Source organism: Pithys albifrons, chromosome Z (assembly GCF_047495875.1).
Source record: "Pithys albifrons albifrons isolate INPA30051 chromosome Z, PitAlb_v1, whole genome shotgun sequence".
NCBI lineage: Eukaryota > Metazoa > Chordata > Aves > Passeriformes > Thamnophilidae > Pithys > Pithys albifrons.
In genome coordinates, this window is record NC_092497.1 from 27970095 (window position 1) to 27991712 (window position 21618).

At 38.9% G+C, this 21618-nt stretch overlaps 1 protein-coding gene across 4 annotated transcripts in view; it reads left to right on the forward strand.

Moving 5' to 3' along the window:
* Positions 1-21208, forward strand: part of ZNF366 (zinc finger protein 366) — a 38128-nt gene extending 16920 nt beyond the window's left edge. For 3 of the 4 annotated variants that reach the window (XM_071580794.1, XM_071580796.1, XM_071580795.1), the window contains 4 exons: positions 4005-5333; positions 7442-7633; positions 13265-13439; positions 15288-21208. In XM_071580794.1, the coding sequence (XP_071436895.1) occupies positions 4035-5333; positions 7442-7633; positions 13265-13439; positions 15288-15823 (2202 nt within the window). In that variant the 5' untranslated portion in view covers positions 4005-4034 and the 3' untranslated portion in view covers positions 15824-21208. Of the gene's footprint in view, positions 1-3944; positions 5334-7441; positions 7634-13264; positions 13440-15287 lie in introns of those variants that run through there. The other variant, XM_071580793.1, reaches the window with a different exon arrangement.
* Positions 21209-21618: the final 410 nt, after the last annotated feature.

Below are 21618 nucleotides of genomic sequence, written 5' to 3' on the forward strand. Positions count from 1 at the left end.
AATGGATACTCAAAGTCCTCACTGAATAAACATGCACACTTCTATATATTACATATGTATGCATACACACAAACATTGTGTGCAGGTTTGGGTGCCAGGATACAAGAACAATGTAAAACTATTAAAGAGTGTCCAAAGGAGGTCAATGAAGGTGGTGAAAGGCCTTGAGGGGAAGCCGTGTGAGGAGCGGCTGAGGGCACTTGGTCTGTTCAGCCTGGAGAAGAGAAGGCTGAGGGGAGACCTCATTGCAATTACAACTTCCTTGTGGTGATCTCTTCTCTGTGATGATCAGTGACAGGATCTGAAGGAATGGCCTGAAGTTGTGTGAGGGGAGGTTTAGCTTGGATGCCAGAAAAAGGTTCTGCACCCAGAGGGTGGTTGGGCATGGAACAGGCTTCCCAGAGAAGTGGTCACAGCACTAAGTGTGCCAGAGTTCAAGAAGTGTTTGGACAATACTCTCAGTAACATGGTGTGATTCTTGGGGTGTCCTGTGCAGGTCAGGAGTTGGACTCCATGATCTTTGTGGGGCCCTTCCAAATCGTGAACTTCTATGATTCCATGATTCTATATTGTCTCTATATACATACTCTATTTCCAGCCATTGAGCTAGCTACTGAAAGTTATGTTGTGGTATAATTAATAGATACTTGTCCAAGATACAAATAATTTTTTTATCTTTTCCCTCTACACAATGTACTTTTTGAATTGCAAGTTTAGAGTTCCTTCAATTTTTGCTTCAATTAATACTCCTTCTCTGTGCCTTGTTTGATTCCTTTTTCTAAATTTTCTATCTTAAAAGTTTTGTCACTGAGCCTTTAGCTTCGCACTTTTATCTCAAGGATAATTCCGTAGTCTATGCTGTTAGGAGGAAGCAATCTGTTTGCAAGAAGTTTTTTAAGATGCTTTCTCTTCACCATGGCCTAATGAGGTCACAGAGATTTGCTTTTATCTATCTTTAGAAGAAAGGTTTTTCAGGCATGGAGCTTCCTGAAAAAGAAACAGGAGTGTATTTAGTACTCCATTTACCTTCATAGTCTCCACCCAGCATTTCCAAGAATGATGTTATAAATAGCATCAATATTGTCCCAGGTGATAGAGGGAATATGTGTCTAGTTTTCCAACCTAATCTCTGCCTGGGTGGCTAGATACATGTACACAAACACACTGTAAGTGCCTCTCTCGGGAGGGCTACAAGGATGTCATGAGTTTATGCAGGGAAAAAATTGGAAAAGCCGAAGCCCAGATAGAACTTAATCTGCCACAAAAGACAACGAAAAATGTTTGTATAAATACATTCACACCAAAAGTGGGCTGAAGAGAGTCTTCATTCTTTATTAGGTGTGGGGTTCAACATAGCATCCAAGGGTGAAGAAAAGACTGAGGTACTTTATGTCTTCTTTGCCTCAGTTTTTATTAGCCATACCAGTTGTTCCCCAGCTATCCATGACTCTGAGCTGGAAGACGGGGACAGGGAGCAGAATGAAGTCCCTATTATCCAAGGGGAAATGGTCAGTAACCTGCTATATCACTTGGACCTGCACAAGTCTATGGGGCTGGATGGAATCTGCTCAAGGGTCTCAAGAGACTTGGTGAAAATGCTCACTGAGCCACTTTCCATCATTTGCCAGCATTGTGGCTATCTGGGGATGTCCCAACTGACTGGAGGTTGGCAAATATGACTCCCATCTACAAGAAGGGCTGGAAGGAGAATTATAGAGCAGATCATCCTCAGTGCCATCACACAACACTTACAGGACAACCAGGGGATCAGGCCCAGCCAGCATGAGTTTAAGGCAGGTCCTGCTTTAACAGCATGATTTCTCTCTATGACAAGGTGACCCACTGAGTGAATGAGGGAAAAGCTGTGGATGCTGTCTTCCTGAACTTTAAAAAGGCTTTTGACCCCATTTGTCATAAAAATCTCCTAGAGAAATTAGCTGCCAATGGCTTGGATAGGTGCATTTTTTCCTGGGTTAAAAAACTGTCAGGATGTCCAGAGCCAGAGAATAGTGTTGGACAGTTACATTCAGCTGGCAAGCAGTCACCAATGGTGTTTACCAGGGCTCTGTATTGGGTCCAGTCCTGTTCAAATTCCTTATTGATGATCTGAAAAAGGGGTTTGAGTGTCGCTTCAGTACATTTGTGGATGACACAAAGTTGTGGGGGAGTGCTGGTCTGCTGGAGAGTAGAAAGGCTCTGCAAAGGGATCTGGATAGGTTGGATTGATGGGCTGAGGCCAACTGGATGAGTTTCAAAGACACCAAATGCTGGGTCCTGGCCTTGGGTCACAACAATCCCAGGCAGCACCACAGGCTGGGGACAGAGTGTCTGGAAAGATACACAGTGATAAAGATCTGGGAGTGTTGGTTAAACAGCAGCTGAACATGTGCCGGGAGTGTGCCCAGGTGGACAAGGAGACCAGTGACAGCCTGACTTGTATCAGAAATAGTGCATCCAGCAGGACCAGGGCACAGATTTTCCCTCTGTCCTCAACACTGGTGAGGCCATGCCTCAAATCTTGTATTCTGTTTTGGCCACTCACTAAAAAATGGACAGGAAGTGCTGGAGCTTGTCCAGAGAAGGACAATGGTGGAGGGCCTGGAGGACAAGTCTGAGAAGGAGTGCCTGGGGGTTCTCGGTTTTTTTTTTGCCGGGATGAAAGGAGGTTCAGGGGAGATCTTATTGCTTTCAACAACTACCTGAAAGGAGTGAATGAGGTGTGAGTTAGCTTCTTCTCCCAAGTAACAAGGCTTCGGGCAAGAGGGGATGACCTCAAGTTGGTCCAGGAGAGTTTTAGATTGGATATTAAGAAAAAGTCTTTTCATGGTAAAGGTGGTCAAGAACCAGACTGAGCTGCCCATGGAAATGGTTGAGTCACCATCCCCGGAAGTATTTAAAAGATGTAGACATTACTGCTTAGGGACATGTTTTGGTGGTGGGCTTGGTAGTGTTGGATTAATGGTGGGACTTGATGATTTTAAAGGTTTTTTCCAACATAAATGATTTTATGATTCTAGAAAGCCAAGGGAAATGTTAGCAGCCTTACTTAAGATGAACTAAAATGTATAGGCAATGTTTCAGATGTACTTCTGTTCCAGAAATTGCCACCTGTATGATCAGTGGAACATAAAATTTTGCCAGAAGAAAATTATTAATCTGCCTCGTAACCTAGAAAATCTTAGAGCATCCTTAAGTGTCAATTACTGCACAGTCCCAGGGGGTTTGTTGACATTAAATCTACATTTGGTTTTATAGTGGAGATTTCGCCCACCTGTTTAGAAACAAATTCCCCCCTAGATTAAGTGTATTAAACTGAATGTAATTTGGAGAGTTGTCAAATGTCATTCCTCCCCAAAATCTGCTAGGTAAATATCTCTGGGATTAAAACAAAGAAAATTAATTAATCTCTGCTCTCTTATTACAATACAAAGTGAGAGAAGTCAGGAAACACGGCGCAAAACCTGATGGTACACAGTGTCCTTAGATCACTTGGCTATTGTTTTCTCTCACAGCAGCACACGTTAATATTACAAAGAAGCTTAATATTTTTTGGCTTTGGCTTTTCATGTCACAACCATAATAAATGTCCACATTATTGTTTGTATTGCCATATCCTTTAGATGCACCGCCAATTTCTAGAGCCTGTGTATGCACAGCCGAGGACAGAATTTTGCCCACAAACAGCCTGACTGAATTAAATTAAGCAGAAACACTGCCATACAGATTCAGCTGAGAAGTAGTTGTCACGATACAGAATATTTATGTTGGAAGGATGTTGTGTAAGTCAAATTTGATTTAAACCATCCAATCTGCTGTAGGAGATGAAAGTTTCTTCACTAGGTAGCTTAATTCTGCTTTGTCTTATATAGGTCTAAGATGTCCTTAGTGGTATTTATTTTTTTTTAAAAAAGAACAACCTTCAAAACAATAGAGTAGGCAATAGAATGTTAAACCCAGAAGAACAGGAAGAAATAAAGAGATTTGGATTTTTTGCTTATTTTAAGGAATTTGGGCCACACAGAAAAAGATCAAGTATGATGAAGAACGAAGAAACGAGTTTTAGTGTGGGCAATACTCAAGCCTCTCCCTTCTCCCACTGCCTGCAGCCACTCAGCCCTATTACAAAGCCACACAGAACAACTCCATTTGATGAAGAATTCAGAACGCATCTTTCACATTTCCGCTATAGTCCTCTTCCTCTTGAAAACACGGAAACCTTCCAGGGGTCTTTGGAAGGAGGGTCTCGGAAACGCAAGAGCATGCCAACAAAAATGCCTCCTTCCATCACCCTTGAGGATTCCTCATCACCACCAGACAGACCTGAAGGTCATAGTGACATAGGCTCTTCCAGTCTCCCCTTGGTGTTCCAACAGCCAGCACAGCCCAAGTACAGCTCCCAGATGATTGACCTCTGCAACTTTGGTTTTCAATTCTACAGAACTCTGGAGCGTTTTGAAGCCAAGTCCATTAAGCAAGAAACAGTGAAGTCTAACACGGCATGGCCCAGTAGCCCAGCATTTATGCAGGCTCCTTACCCTTATTATCCCAAAGTCCACCCTGGCTTAATGTTTCCTTTCATTGTGCCACCAAACTTTCATTTCAGGAACCCCTTTCAAATGAAAAGACCTGCAGAACCACCCTTCAGGAGGGCCGAAGTAAGAGGCAGTGGTGAAAATAAACAGAAAGTGGAAAGAGTAGATGTCAACCTTCAGATAGATGACAGTTACTATGTTGATGTAGGGGGTGAACAGAAACGCTGGCAATGTCCCATGTGTGAGAAGTCGTATACATCCAAGTACAATTTGGTCACCCACATCTTGGGACACAGTGGCATTAAGCCACATGCTTGCACGCGATGTGGCAAGCTTTTCAAGCAGCTGAGCCACTTGCACACGCATATGTTGACACATCAGGGCACTCGGCCACACAAGTGCCAGGTGTGTCACAAGGCTTTCACTCAAACGAGTCACCTTAAGAGACACATGATGCAACACAGTGACATCAAACCTTACAACTGCAGGATATGTGGAAGAGGTTTTGCCTATCCCAGTGAGCTGAAAGCACATGAGTCTAAGCATGAGAGTGGCCGAGAGAACATTTGTGTGGAGTGTGGTCTGGACTTTCCAACTCTGGCCCAGCTGAAGAGACACTTAACCACTCACCGTGGCCCTATACAGTACAATTGCTCTGAATGTGATAAGACCTTCCAGTACCCAAGTCAGCTGCAAAACCACATGATGAAGCACAAAGACATCCGCCCGTATATCTGCACGGAATGTGGCATGGAGTTTGTGCAGCCTCACCACCTGAAACAACACTCGCTAACTCACAAGGTAAGTGCGGGTTGCGCTCTCACCTTGCCTCTGAAAGTAGCAGGAAGATTACAGGCTACTAAAGATACATATATCTGCTTCCTCATACAGAGGGCAGACTATACAGTCTCACACTGGCTTTTGCCAGTTTTGCCACTCTTATGCAGAGCAGAAATGCCATCACTGCTGGCAGGAGCATGAGCCAGATGTCTCCGTCAGTCTTAAGAAAGTACACAGAAACCCACTTCATTATAAACAGGTGCTCAATTAAACCATCTGTATTACTTCCCAAAACCTTATTCACATCTCTGTTTCTGGGTTTTATCTTCAGAATGACCCACTGTAATGCAACATAATTTTTCAGAGCTACATAATAACCACCACCACCACCTGGCCCCCAAATTTTAAAGGATGTTTTTTACTGAAATCCAGTTCTTCTGCTTTGATCCCTCAATTAGGAAATAAGTGAGTTTGCACTAGACTGCAACAAAAGAAAATCTATTATTACTCATCATATTTTGAAGAACCATTATAATGAAACAATCTAAAAATAAAAAACCCTAAGAAAAATTCCCCTTTGTGCAGGTGTTATCCAGAATGCCAGTTAATAGAAATGGACAAGCAGGACCATAATCACAGCCAATTTTTATCAAATAGCCGTCTTGCCACTTCTGACAACAGTGACAACAGAGTCAGTTTAGGGTAGGAGCAAGCTTTAGAAAACTTCCAGAAAGATTGCTTTCAAAAATAGGAAAATTAAAATTGTTCTATTCAAGAAGCTCTGAAATTGACTATCCACCTTTACACAAACATTGTTAAGACAAGTCAAAACCCCCCACATAAAAAAAATATTGCTTCCAGGTTTGCATATTTTTTCCTTTAATTCTTGAATTTTGGCTTTCACATGGAAAAATTCTAAAAAATACAGAAATCTACAATATTTTGGTCTTATATACGTATTTTCTTCTAAAACCCAACAACCTCTATTTCCATATTTGCTTTTTCTTTCCTGCCTAACGATTATAATTTCTGCTCTTCTTGCAGAATCCCTGGTCTTTGGATTTACCATGCAAAATTCTAGTAACAGAAGAGTAGGTAGTTTTTTTAGTCATAGGAAATTAAATGTCCCTGAGCCGTTAGAGAGCTTCTGCTTCTTTGTCCACAGCTGCAGGTAGATTTTGCTGTGAACATAGTTTACAGTATATAGGTCACCAAAAGAAGCCTCCCATCAGATAAGTAGACACTCAAAGCTGCTGGTGATATTTACAGTTTTATCTTTTAAATTAACTGTGAAAACTACTGACAGTCGTGTTGTGCCTTTGTAAAGAGGGCCTGCAGAAGAAGTAATTGCTTTCAGCACCTCACTAGTAAATCCTCATTACCTTCAGCAAGTTATACTCAAACTCTTCAGGTGTTTGGTGGCAAAATCTTTGATTTTCATAGTATCTAAATCACATTTTGAGAAGCTGACAGACCACAAGGGTGTAACATTTGTAAATTCAGAATACTGAATTATGCATTAGTAAATTGACTGGATGGCACAAAAGGTGACAAAAAGGTTCTATAAACCACAGAAAAAAGGATATAATTCCATTAGGGTTGCTGCAAATCCACTAAAAATAAACAGGTTTTCCCCTCTTCACTGAATGTAGGATGTAGAATCTCATTAGGTGACATTGCTTGGCTGCTGCTCAGTTACTTTGGATTATTTTCTATAGCTTTCTGTAAAACAGGGTAATGCCTTTTTATGGTTCAGTAGTATTCAATGATCAAAGACAAGCACTACTTTAGTCTTATAACTGGTTATTCTTGGTCAATAAATGTACACATTTGACCAATAGGTTATTTCAGAGTAGAACAGGAAAGGATTGATACAGACTCTCATTGATTTGTAAACCAACTTGATTTTTTCATTAAGCTTACATTTTGTTTTGCTTCTCTGCTTCTCAGAACCTTGTAAGAATTTCTCAGGAAAAAATACATTGGTGCCTACTACTTGAACGAATGTTAAAAGTGAAATAGTTTGGTATCTACTTCTCTAATGTGGAATGAATAATTCATAAATTGCTGTACCAAAGATTAAAGAATTTGGAACACTTTCCATCTACAGAATTTTTCTTTTCTTGCAGGGTGTGAAAGAGCACAAATGTGGAATTTGTGGCCGGGAGTTTACTCTGCTGGCTAACATGAAACGACATGTCCTGATCCACACCAATATCAGAGCCTATCAGTGCCATTTGTGCTTCAAGAGCTTTGTGCAAAAACAGACTCTCAAGGCCCACATGATTGTTCACTCTGATGTCAAACCCTTTAAATGCAAGGTAAGTGCTTTTCATGGCAGAGGCATTAATCCACAGTATATTTCTCTGATACTATCTTCTTGTGATGTTATAGAATTGGAAAAACAAGACTTGCTAACACACACTGCAATCATATTTAAATCAGCATAAAACAGTCTGATTTTCTTTATTTATCTGGGTTCTTCTTATGTAGCACATAATAATAGAGTTAAATACCTGTGGTTTACTCCCTTCTTCTTCAATATCAGTAACTTTCATCCTCACATAGTTTTGGTTTTATTTGGCTTTGTGAGCACACACAAGTGCCACAAAGATTTGAAGACAACAAACATACCTGACATTTGCTTTGCACAACCACCCAAACAAAGGTCTGACTGCTTAATAGCTTGAAACACTGACTAAAACCATAAATCAAGTCATACACCATGCAGAGGATCATGGAAAAGCAGCAGCTACAATTTCACACAGTGATGCTATGCAACTGTTCAAAAAACGAGTCAAAAAAGCCGCAGCAAAATGCAACCACAGAAGGGATTTGAATGGGCCAAGTGTAGTTACCGGACCAAAACTCAGGGCTGATCAGTGTGCTAATAAAACAGCCTTTGAGACCACCTGGCTTTTCCACTATCCTATGCAAATTCCAGTTTCCTGCTTTCCTCCAGTGCATTGGAGGCTGACCTCCCCTTTCCATCTTACCTTCTCCTCCTTCCCCGTAAACCTTTAAGGCTTTTTTGACCCTGTTCATCTCTAATAAATTCCTTATAAATTATTCATCTTTATATTCTTACTCAGGATAACTACTTAAGTTCCTTTTATTGTCCATCTTGTTCCTTATTATAGTCATACCTTGTGAAGTCAAAGGTCATAGATTTTATTCTCAATTTAATTTGCTCTAATAGGGTTGTAGATCCAGAATGAAGCATATTACCAAGTTTATACATCAATAACTGAAGACTGGTCTGGAAGCAATTTCTAGAATTCTTTCATCCTATGTCTTTATGGAATTGAGTATTTTCTTAAAAAGAACACTTCATCAAGAGGTAGAGATGGATGATGAATTTTAAGTAGAATTATCTCTCTTGAAAAAATGTGGAAGTTCAAAATGTTATAGAATATATAATATTCAGTGCTAATTTTGATAAGAAAATGTAAAAATGAATCTTTCTGACTTCATAATTGTGCTTTGTCATTTTACTTGGAAAAAATAGAAGCAAAGTCTTCCAGCTTTAGTGTTTAATTTTATTCTAATTTATGTCCTATTAAAATACTACTTTGTATACTAGAGCTTACATTAGTCTATATTGATAAAAGAATTTTTTTACTGAAATATCTGGGGAGTTTCTTTTTAAGTTTGCTGGAGATTTCCATTCTTTGAGAACATCTGCAAACCTGTCTTTCTGTTCCCATGTGGTCAAAGCTCTTCTGACTCCTCAAATTTCAGAAAAGAAACTCAGTTTTTTCATCAGCTGTTGTGGGTGCAGTATGTGGACCCACACAATTTTTTAGGTATGTGCATATTAGCTGGAAGGTTGTGTTTAGCTTAGTGTTTTATGATGATAGACTATTAAAGCCTGGAGATGGCAATAGCTGAAACTGGGAAATGGAGTATCACTAGAATGTTTTCGAGTTAGTAACAAAAGCTCTGTAAGAACACCTGTTTTTCTTATTTTTTTACTTTTGTTTCCCCACCCAGTGTTCCTAGGAGGAGAGAAACAAGTAAGCACAGTGAACTCGTTTCTCCTCTGGTCAAAGGGGTATGAATCAACATAAGCGTCCCTGAGAGTGGAGATTGCAACAATAAGCAAAGGCAGAATCAGGAATTGCTCTTCATTGTTAGGAACATCCTAACATTGCCTCTCTGACAGAGCCATCAAAACACCCTTGAAAGCAAATATTTCTGGTTGGTACTTGGAGGGTTAAGGCAATGACCAGATAGCAGCCTTTTGGCACCAACGTCCTCCTCAGCAGAAGGAAGGATATAGCTGTATGAACAGTCTGCTTAACAATGGCTCACATGTCCCCGGGGAACCGCCTGCAAATAGATTTCATCTTGCTTTCTCTTGTACTTTTCAAAGCTTCCTGTTTTCTCACGGTCCTTTTGGACAGTTTACAGTCATTCTCCCTCTCCCTCTCTCTTTGAGGAAAGGAACACCCTTCTTATGAAGAAAAAAAGAAGAATGCAAGGGAAGGAGAGCACAGCAGTAGCCTTTCTACTTCACCACATGCAATGGTTTTCTTTACCTTCTCACAGCAAAAGAAAACATGAGCTTTCCTATGTGTCTAATCACAGCTAAGCACAGACTATCAGAAGTGAGAGAATAGCAAATAGTTGTCCCTTCTGTTTCCTGATCCAGCTGCAGCCTGGATCTGTGATTTCTCTTTGAAGAGTGAACTTCTCTATAGCACTTAAAGTCCTGAGCCCATGTTGCCTTGTTTATTTCTACTTAAGAAAAAACCCTGAAGAATTATGAAAGTGTTGTGCCAACTGGTGTAACAGTGCTAACTCTAACTTGTAGAAAAAGGTTCCATGAAATTTGCTGTGGCTTTTAGTGCTCAAGCAATCAGTGTTTCAGACATCCAGTAAAGAACACAATGGATTTTTCTCCAGCCCAGCCAAATACACTTTGCAGCGCATGTTTTGAACCCTAGCTTTTTCCCCCATCTAAAACTGTGTGTTTTAATCAGGAGTCAAAACCAATGAAAATGTGAGAGAGAAGTACTTTGAGAAGAAACAAAACAGGCTGACAAATCTAGAAGTGTGATACTTCATGTGTAGTCTTAGGAAGACAAAATCTAGGGTTGAACTAATGCAGGCTTTTCTAGCAAGATGTTCTGAAGCCCATTTCATCAGCCAGCGCAACAAAGTGTGTTCACCAGACTTGCAGCCAAGGTCTGTTTCTTCAAGGTTTAATTTTATTTTGGCTAAAATAGACAGCCTATCAAAAAGTCCACAAGCTCCTGACATCTCAAGTTCTCTTGCATAAACTTTGCATCTCCCTGAGCGCTATGGTGCTTTGTAGTGAGTTCTTCTGGAGCTCTCTCCCACAAAACAGTTTCAGGATCTTCTTTCATGCTCTGCTTAGTAGTACTCACATCCCTGTCATGTCACAGAGAAAGAAAACCTGGTGCAATCTTCTAGTTTGATCTGTAGACTCAGGCTGTTCATTAATCTTTAGCTGTGTACCCCAGCCAGCTTTAAGTTGTAGTTTCTCAACACGTGATCAAAAACCTGCTTCTTTTACCCTCTGGATCATAGGTACTCATCAGAAAGTGTCTTCTGCCTTTTGAAAAGGACCTGTTACACAAAGACAATGACAAACAGAACCATCATTCTGAAAAACAATTTTCATATCTGTGTTTCTTTTATTTTTCTGCCACACCTCTTTAGTGCCATTTCCTCACATACCCAGAGGAGACTTCGTGATTAAATATCCCTGAGACATGCATGACTTTGGGAAGTGGAAAACCTGTCAACTTTATTCAGAGACAAAAAACTTTTATACTGTACAGAACCATCCTTTATGAAGTCCCCTGTCTTTTCATTATAAAAAAAGGAAAAAAAATAAATGTGTTGGCAGAAAGAAAATAAATGCTCCCAATAGGTTGATTTTAATGCTCAAGAACTTATACAGATTTGCATGAAGTACTCTAGTAACTCACCTATTCACTTTGGTTTTCCTTGGTTACCAGTTTAGATAGAGAAATAAAGACTAGCTATACAAAAGCAAGATCTGGTGACAACATAGGTCAGCCCCAATGCAAACAGATAATGAGAAGCTTTCAGCTAAGTGTTAGAGAGCTATTATTGGCATTCTTGTATCAAGAGTGGTATTGACATGTTATTTATTGTTCTAGCAGCTGTCAGGATACAATCAGGAGCTGTTATTCCTTGCCAGTTTTCTGTGCTTATCAGTGCTTCTCTTTGTTTCATCCCAGCACTTTCAGAGTGTTTTTTGATGCATTCATTTCTCTGAACTTACATAGTATCTGTATTATTATCTACTATCTATATCATAATGCAAACAAGAGACAGTAGGCACACCTAAGTGGCTGGATGACCCTTGGAAACAGATGTCTCACTTTTAAAAATTGATAATTTATTTTCAGTGGTTTCTTTTTTTTTTTCCCCTCCTACTGTCTTGGTGAATTCTTTGCTGGTAAATTTATTTGCTAGAATGCTCATTTTAGCAAAATCTCAGAGAGAAAATCACAGAAGGGAACATATCCAGCTGAAGCAAATAATTTTTTTAAAAGCACATGAATATTTCTGAACTCTTTATTTTTACAGCCCTGACTCAGCTTTAGTCTTCATTTTAAAACAGCACACATACAAGTTCTTGTACAAATCAATTAATGCCATTTTCCCTCAAGAGGGTTTAAACTGCAAAGGACACAGCACTATTTCACCAAGGCTTTTTCCATTACCTACATTTCATCCAGATATTCCAGGTGATGACTTTCCAAATTTGAGTCTACAAGTAGTGTATCAGACCTTCTATAATACCTGAAAAAAATAAAACCAGAATTCAGATTATACAAAATATTTATTGGAATCTTAGTAATTTCTTTTTAATTAAGGAATTGTCTATCAGATGATTATCCTACTAGAAAGAAGTTCAGTTACTCAGTAATGGTGATTTTTGCTCAAATAGTAATTAAGGTGATTTTGGCTCAAATAGTAATTGAGATGATTTTAATAAATTAAGATCTGATGGTAAAATGAGGCAGGGACAAAAAAAAAAAGAAAAAAAAAAGAGCTGAAGTAGAAAGCATACACAGAAGTTTGCAAGGATGGAAATAGCCACATACGGAAAGACCAGAAGATAAGTAAGACTAGATGCTTGTAATAGTGTTGTCAAACTCTCATGTCTTGACAATACAGAGTCCAGACTACAAAAGCATTCATCTAGATAAACAACAAAAATGAAAAAAATATACCCTTATTGTTCCGTCAAAGGGAAAATTGCACGATCAATGGCTTGAGGTGGCAGGAACATGCTACAGGGAAAGCTGAGTCATTCTTGCAGCCTCGTGACTGTTTAAATTCCAGCTTACTCACCAGAGACACCAAAACACAGACGTTGATGAAAAAAGAATAAAGGGATCAGAGAAAAATACATGACCAAGAAACAAACTAAAATAAGGAATTGCTTTTTCTAGCGTTAAGCAAAATGTACAGCCATTTAATTTCCACTTAAAGGAGAAGTAATATTCTGCTCTGCTGTGTCATAGAAACCCATAATCGGTTTTAATTCATATCTTCATCTCTGTCTGGTATGGCTTTTGATTTAAGGCGAGATTTATAAACTGCAGATGAAATTCATCAGGACAGAAAGTTATACTTTGCATGTCACTCAAATTAAGAGCCTTCCAGATTACTCACCTAAATCCCTCCCCTCCTTACAACAACATGGGGAATCCTTCACTGTGGTCTTGGTCACCAAATTTAATAAATATCAGCAGTGCAGAGGGCCCCAGACACTCAGACACATACTCTAATCTGTAGGATTTTTGCCTGGAACTTTGAAAAACACATTGCAGCCAAAAGGTGCCAGGGCTCAAGTTGAGAAGTATAGGTCCTAGGTACATTTAAAACATTCTCCTTGTAAATAAGGCTTCAAACTAATAATTTTTATTTTTATTTTTTTACAGCTGTGTGGAAAGGAATTCAACAGAATGCACAATTTAATGGGACACATGCACTTGCACTCAGATAGTAAACCTTTCAAGTGTCTCTACTGTCCCAGCAAATTCACCTTGAAAGGCAACCTAACCAGGCACATGAAAGTCAAACATGGAGTCATGGAAAGAGGATTTCATGCTCAAGGTAGTATTTTTCAGCAAGGTTATTCTTTGTGAGATCTCAAGATTCATATCATTAAACCCAAATGGTTTTTGTGCTACAGATCTGTGAACTTGCACCATGGATCCAAGGCTATTGCCAGTGATAGAATTCCATAAGCCTGGGAAATTGTTATTAACTGTGTTACTACAGTGTTACAGATCATAGATCCCCAATAGATCATAAATTAATCCTACACTAACAGAAGCAGAAAATCTAGAACATTTATGGGTTTTGCTTGCTGCTTATTGGATTCCAGTCTAGAATGCGGATGGAAGCCTGAACAGCAGGTGAAGGTCATAGGCTCAAGATCCATTTTATAAAGGAGCATATGAATAGGAGATACTACTCACCCATCTCAAATTAAAAGGATTTTTGACTACTCAGGGTATTCTGCAAAGCATTTCCTGTCTGCCACCTACTATGTACCATTCCTAAAGTCATTGTCAGGTGTGCACACAAGTCAATGCTAACTAAAGAAGTTGAAGAATTGGAGAGGATTTTTTTGTGAGTTTGATTATCGAAAATATGTTTTTTAATATTTTGTGGAGAAATAATCCTTTAATGGGTAAGGTTTCTTGGCGTTTCTCAAATTCAAGCTTTAAGGAAGCCTAGCATATATGTAAAACACTTACTTTAACAATATTTGGCATAAAATTTACAGAGATCCTAATGAGTAATGAAATGTGTGTTTTTTCTGTAAACCTCCTACAGCACCATACTGGTTAGACAATTACTGATAATTGGAGATTGCCTAAGAGCTTTTCATTGTACAGAGACTTTGCAGCCCTTGAGGCTTATCAGACACAAGACAATTTGTGAGGCCTATCACCTGCTTGTGTATAATTTTAACAAATACATCCTGTTGCAAAGTAGCATCTGTTATCTAGTTAGGCTGCATAGACAGAAACTGGATTCAATTACAGGGGCAAAAAACAAACCAAAGAAAACAAATGTAAGTAAAATACTGACTCTCATATATTGGATGAAATCCTCACCTCAGTACCGTTACTAAACTTAAGTTAAGATGAACTATGCCTGCAGCATCTGAACTTTAGTGCCTCCTGGTACTTTCAGCATATTAGAGTACACAGTTACCTCCTGGGTAACATCTGTATTTCCAGTAAGAGGGAAGACACTCCAACAAATACTAAGACAAATGAGATAAAGGACAACATGCAGACTTACACTACACCTCTCAAAGTCATAATTTGTTTATAATGATTTCCTCAAGCTGAAGCACTATGCAGTTCATTTCAGTTATTTGGTTTCAGTAGATGAAAGAAAAAGTTTACGAGAGTGGAGACCACTGCCTGCTGAGACTTTATTGTCTTTTTACTTTTAAAGTATTAACTTTGAACCATAGTGTTCATAGAACAAATTCATCAACATGATTTTAGTCTCTTTCAATCCTCTAAACAATTAATATATAAAACCAGGACTTGGATTATGGACTGTGATATTTTAGATCAAGGTTTTTGTTTAAAAAAGAAGGAAGAATTGGGTAGGTTCACTGACAACAAGTAGTTTATAGAAGGCCTGAGCACTTCAGTTTTCTTTCTCACTCCCTCATCAAAAGTCAGACATATGTAACACAGTGTTTTGTGTGTCCTGATCTGGCTGTGAAGTGTATACAATAGCACTCATTTTTGCTGCATCTCAAATCTCGAAGGAGATGTAAATAATGAAGTACTTGGAGTTAGTTGGATGGAAGACAAAGGTAAAGTATGAATTAGAAGACCACCTTAGATTTTGTTTTTGAGCCATGTGTCAAATAGTAAAGTTTCCATTATATAAATTTTTCCTTTTCTCCTCTCCTCAAATGACTGCAAGGTTTTGGAAGAGGAAGAATTGCTCTGTCGCAGACAAATGTCTTGAGAGGCTTGGAACAGGAAGAGCCCTTTGATCTTTCCCAGAAAAGTCAAGGGAAGGGAATTTCATTTCATTCTGATGGAGAGAGTGCCAAGGGAAGCTCATGCCAAGAAGAAGAGGAAGACAACTGCTATGAGGCAGGGAGGTACTGCCCTGCCATGTATCATCATAATGACAACAAGCTGTACATGGCTCAAGATCTCTCTAGCAAACCTGAGTGCATGATGAAGGACTTCAGAGAGTCCTACTGCAATGAGAAGGAAGATATATTAAGTGAGGGAGGACTGGGGAAGAGAATAGGAAATTCAGACAAAGAGGAGAGCCAAGGAGAGGGTGAGCTTGCACACAACCAAGAACATCTCAGCTTTAGATCCTTTGAAAAGGCCAGACTTGGCCACTCTCTCTCTGATTACTTGTATTTCAAGCACAGGAACAAGAGTTTGAAAGAATTACTGGAAAGAAAAATGGAAAAGCAAACAATGCTTATTGGCATTTAAAATAGACACTTTAAAACAGCTGGAAAATGGGGACCAGACTGTAATTTACCAAGGCCTGGAAGTCTGTAGTAGTCTTAAGGAATAAACAAGCCAAATTATTAAAAATAATTTAGAATAAACCACATACATTTAAAGGTCACCAAGAAATGTGATATTGAATAATAACATTTTTATATTTATCCATTTGATAAGCAGACAATGGGTTAGGTACAGAAGTTTATATTTTATATATGGGGATAGATACTTGCAATTTTCTAGTTAGCAGAAAGCATCATACTTTAGCATCTGATTTATTATCTGACTAAATATATATGAACAGTTCTAACTGTATGACTCAAAAATATCTGAAAATATTAAGTATTTCAAATTGTAAGCCAGAGTACTATTAAACATGACATACATGAAGATGCTGTCAACATTCAAAACTAATGCAGTCCAAATACTTTGATTATTGAAATTACTTTTAATTCAACCACTTACAGTAAGAAATTAAGAAGAAATACTAATGTCTTGGGAGTCAGTGAATGGCAGCTTTGTAAGGCTTTGAAAGGTCAGGAATTTATTACAAAAGCTCTTCCTCTGGTATAAGGAATGTTCATGCATGATTTCAGTCAGTATGGGAGTATTCAGCAATTCTTCAACTGAAATAAGGTAGACTGTGTTGGCATTTTGTTCTACTGCTTATTCAGACCAATACATCTAATGGGCAGCAGCAACATGTAGCATTCACAGTCTTTCTATAGTTACAGGTGAAGAAATAAGAGTAATTTCATTGAAAAAAAAAGTAGGTTTGCCATTTATCTCTTCAGTTCATCATGACTAGTTAAGATAAAATTGAAATACACAGGTCTGGTCAATTTTAATTTTAGATGGTAAAAATAACACTTATAGGAAAAGCAGTACTTCACAGAGGAAAACTAGTTTTTGATTCCTTCTTATTGGAGTCAGAAATTTTCCCTTACAAATGTGTCTTGAGCAGGAAGCTCCAGGCCTTTAAGAAAAATTCTCTTGAGCTGTTTTTACTGAGTCATACCCAGCTTTTCATCCTCTGATTCCCATGCAATCACAGGTTCATAACAAAGATACAAAAAGCACATTCCATTACAGTTTTCATTAATTGCATTAATAGTTTGGCCAGCATATTACTTTCTGCATCTTCAGGATAAATAGCAAATAGCCTGCACCACATTATTGCTTATAACAAAATAAAAATTTAATAAGGAACATAATTTGTCATATGATCTTCCAACATTCCAGCTTAAAAGGTTAAAATCCACATACGTGGCACATCTCTTCCAAATATTGCTACCTTCTTCACTTAACTGCCAAATTCTTGATTTTAAATAAATTTCCGTCCTGCTCAATACATAACAAGTTATAATTAGCTGTAGTCATATACTTGTGGTTTGCTAAGACTATGGTTATGTAGCTGCAGCTCTCTGCTGCTATAACACACACCTTTCAAACTAATGATTCTCACACCTAGCAGTTAATCAGCATTCACAGGGCAGAAGTCCTTATTCCTCACAGAAAATTGGATTTCTATAGTTTAAGGTTGCAGAAGGTTTCATTTTTCAAGACTCAAACATGGCATAATAAATATTTTGAATGAAGAGCAGAAAAAGCTGGTAATAATAGAAACAGTAACATACAGGTGACTCTTCTAAATGCAGCTAACTTACATAAGTACAGCTGATGTGCATACTTCTTAAAATCAAAAGTGTATGCCAAATTGATGTGGAATGTAGGTCAGTTTAAACCTAGAACAAAAGGAGTCTTTGGAAATTAAGTGTGTTTCAGAGATACATAGCCATGGTTTTTTCAGGGATGAACTGTTTTACCATACACTCTCCTTCTTGCTTCAACTGTGAGATGACATCTCTGGAAAAAGAAGCCATCTTTCAAGGAAGACATTGTGATCACCAGAAGAATTAGGATATTTTCAGAATGAGTGTAACTGCATTCTTACTTAGACTACAGGGGAAATGATCAGGTAGAAATTCAGCATAGACTAGGCAATGGTCCCTTAGAAATGGGAACTACTCCTTCAGTTACCTTCTTGGCACTATCTTGTCTCTGCCAGACAAAAGCTCCTGTTTGAGAATTTATACAGTCAAGATCTGGGAGCCACTGAGTCTTAGAATTGTCTCTCTCGGTGGTGTAGTTTTCAGCTATGCATGATTCCAGAGCAGTGCCTTACGCTTTTCCAGCCCTGTTAATTCTCATGCAAAGAAGAGCCAGTGAGGAATCATGAAACCTCTGCAATTTTTAGAATGGTCATCATATAGGTGGGTTGAACTTAGCAAGTCCTTCACTTTTGGTGTGAGTAAAACAGGAAGACACACAGTCCTTCTGTTGCAAAGCCTTTTTATCAATTCATTGGAGAGTGTTATGGGACAGGAAGGCAATCATTACCAAGAAAGAAAGAAGCAAATAATTTCATAACAACAGCAGTCCAGGCAAATGGAGCAAAGATTTTCAGCAGAGTTCAGCTCCCAGCAGGTAGTATCATAGGATGTAATCTACTTGAACTTTAGCAAAGCCTTTGATACTGACTCCCATGGTATTCTCTAGGAGAAGCTGGCAGCCCACAGCTTGGATGGATATGCTTTTTGCTGTGTTAAAAACTGGCTGGATGGCTGGGCCCAGACAGTGTTGGTGAGTGGAGTTGCATCCAGCTGGCAGCTGCTCACCCAGTACTTCCCAGAGTACTGGGTCCAGCCTGTTTAATATCTTTATTAATGCTCTGGAGGAGAGGTTTATGTGCATCTTCAGTACATTTGCAGATGACACCAAGTTGAGAGGGAGTGTTGGTCTGCTAGAGAATCAGAAGGATCTGCAGAAGGGGCTGAATGGGCTGAACCAATGGGACAAGGCCAATGGAATGAGGTTCAAAAAGACCAAGAGCTGGGCCCTGCACTTGGATCACAACAACCCAGATAATGCTACAGGCTTGGGAAAGAGTGGCAGGAAAAGCTGCCTGGTGGAAAAGGACTTGGGGATGCTGGTCAACAGTAGCTGAACATGAGCCAGCCTTGTGCCCAGGTGGCAAACAAGGCCAATGGCATCGTGGCTTGGACCAGAAAGTGTGTCTGGAGGACCAGGGCAGTGATTGTCCTTCTGTCCTTGGGACTGGTGAGGCTGCACCGAGAATCCTGTGTCCAGTTTTGGGTGCCTTCCTTGAAGAAAGACATTGAGGTGTTGGAGCATGACTGGAGAAGGGCAATGAGCCAGGCACCATCACTGCAGATGTTCAAGAGATGACCATGGGGCACTTAGTGCTAAAGTCTAATTGATCGGGTGGTCTTCAGTCAAAGTTTGGACTTGATGTTCTTAGAAGTATTTTCCAACCTAAATACCTCTGTGATTCTATGATTCTGTAACCACAAAAATTATGCCTACTGTAAGCATGCAGTCCAGATTTCCCCTAGAAATCATGTAAGGGATTGTGACAGATGTGTCCTTGGGAAAGGAAATCACTGCAAAAAGCTCTGGTTTGTCTAAATGGTTAACCCAAATACTTTCAACCACACTGTTACTGCAGTCAGCTTACCCTTTTCTCCAATTGCACTCCTCACTGGAGCAGAAGCACCTGATAACTATATACAGAGAGATGGAAAGGAGTAAAAGTTCCCAGAATGGCAATATTATTTGAAAACAATTTGTAATGGGAATCCCTTTTCTTGCATTTTTCCTAGAAAGTACAGAATATTCCATTACAATGAGGCTTTGAGATTCTGCCTAGTCACAAAGTCACTCTAAGCTAATTGACAAACACCCGAGTGTAATTCATGCTAGAATAGTAAAGAACTTATCTAAAACTGTAAGTTACCAATAAGAGGAGTTGTAAACAAAACTACTACAGAGATAAGGAGGCAGTACCAAGTGACCCAAGCAAAGTGATTAGGAGATGACAGTTCTCCCTACTGTAGAACATAATACAAGTAGGTCTGAGACACTTGTCACAAAGAAGCCTCAAGGGAAAAATTAAAAGTGAAATAATAGACTTCATTGTGGTTCACCTTGCTTTTCAAACATAAGTTATTTTCACTGTATTTACATTGGCACTGCTTTGGGAACAGACAGTAACAGTCTTTGCTTTTTAATAGCTTTGAAAATACTTTAGAGAAATTTGCACTCATAATGAAGCTATTTCCCATTTTTTAATTTTCAAGGGATTAGTTTCCTTATTTTGCCTTGTATAGAGGCTCAGAAGTCCAGTAGAGACATTACCTGTCTGCTGGACCTTGGGGGATATATTTTCTTCTTTTTCTTATTCCTGATATGAGTTTATCTACTTTCTTGCTATGTTGTGGAAAAAAATTATTTCTCTTACTATTCTCTGCTATTTTGGTTTTCAGTATGTGGTGACACATGAAACTAATGCCCAGTCTCTGCCATCTCTATATAAAATCACATCCATACCATTTCCCTGCATTGTTAGACAAAACCTAGCTTCATCTTCTTGGAGGGCATTACAGCAAATAAGGGGGGCCACCAACTCTTGCAGTCAAGATGCTTCAAGAAGCCAAGGTGAGGAAAGGTAGATTGGCACTACCATAACGAGTCTGGGTAAGTGAAGGCCTATGGTTTGTTAAATTAGAGGCTTTTCTGATGTTTAAAGCAGCACAAAGAATTTTGCAAGACATTTCAGAGTACAGAGTAAGTGGTGGAAAAGCCAAAAGTTGAGTTAGTAAAATTCAAGAGTGAAGATAGACAACATATTTACAGGGAAAGAGAAGTTGTAGCTGACTCTGGAACAAGATGTTTTGAGTCTGGCCTCCAGAACTCAGCCATCTCCTTGTGAATCTGAGTTTTCTTGGCTGCCAGACAGCCTTCAGTCCGTGAAGGCAGACAATTGCTCTGTGTTCAGAAGCTCAAAGGGTAAACCACTTCATGACAGTATTATAACTGAAATTTATCCTGTGTTGTTTTTTCTAAAAGAAGTTATTGAAAAGACCAAGTAATGCTGTTGTACCCACCCTTTTACAACTCTGTGTTTGTCTACTACCTATTCTTTGGTTTCTCTCTTTATATGGTGCTGCTGGACTCTGCTGTTTTGAGTGTACATTTAAGAAGTAATATAAGTACTGTATTTATTATTGCAAGAAGTTTTTAATAATTATTAACAGTTTTGAAAATAAGTCATGTCTGCTTAGCTGAACAAGATGTAACAGAGCTAACATTTTGTGCTTCTAACAGATTTTGCAAATAATGTGTTGCATATTTATTTCACATAGAACATGGAATTCCTATTTAAGGCCACAATTCAAAAAGTGAACCAACTATGTGTGACTATTTAGTTTCTGGCTTTCTGTCTCAATAGTAAAAGCATGTATGATGTATTGTATTAATTTAAGCTAATAAATATGTACTGGAAAATTTGCAGTATTTTGTATTGAAATCGATCTGGAGTTCTTGGCATTCTAGGTATTTTATATAGTAAATGCATGGGGTTGGTCTGACAAGGTCCTATTTCATGCAGCACCACTGAAGAGTGATTCTTGTAAAGGGAAGCTTAAATCAGTGATGGATGACTAGTTAGAAGGCGAGAGTAGGAGATCTGCCAGGTCCTCTGAGGCAGAGATACCTCTTTATTATTATGGAATACACAGAGGACATGAAGAATGTTCTGGAATGATTATGGTATTTGTCGACTTGGCTTCAGACAAGCCAAATATTAAAGATCCTTGTCTTAGAGGTGTCTCAAAGACCTGCGTCATGTAAAAAGAGAGGAAAAACCAACCAGATGTATTGTAACATTGAAGTTAAGAAAGTAGGAATACCTTTATAGA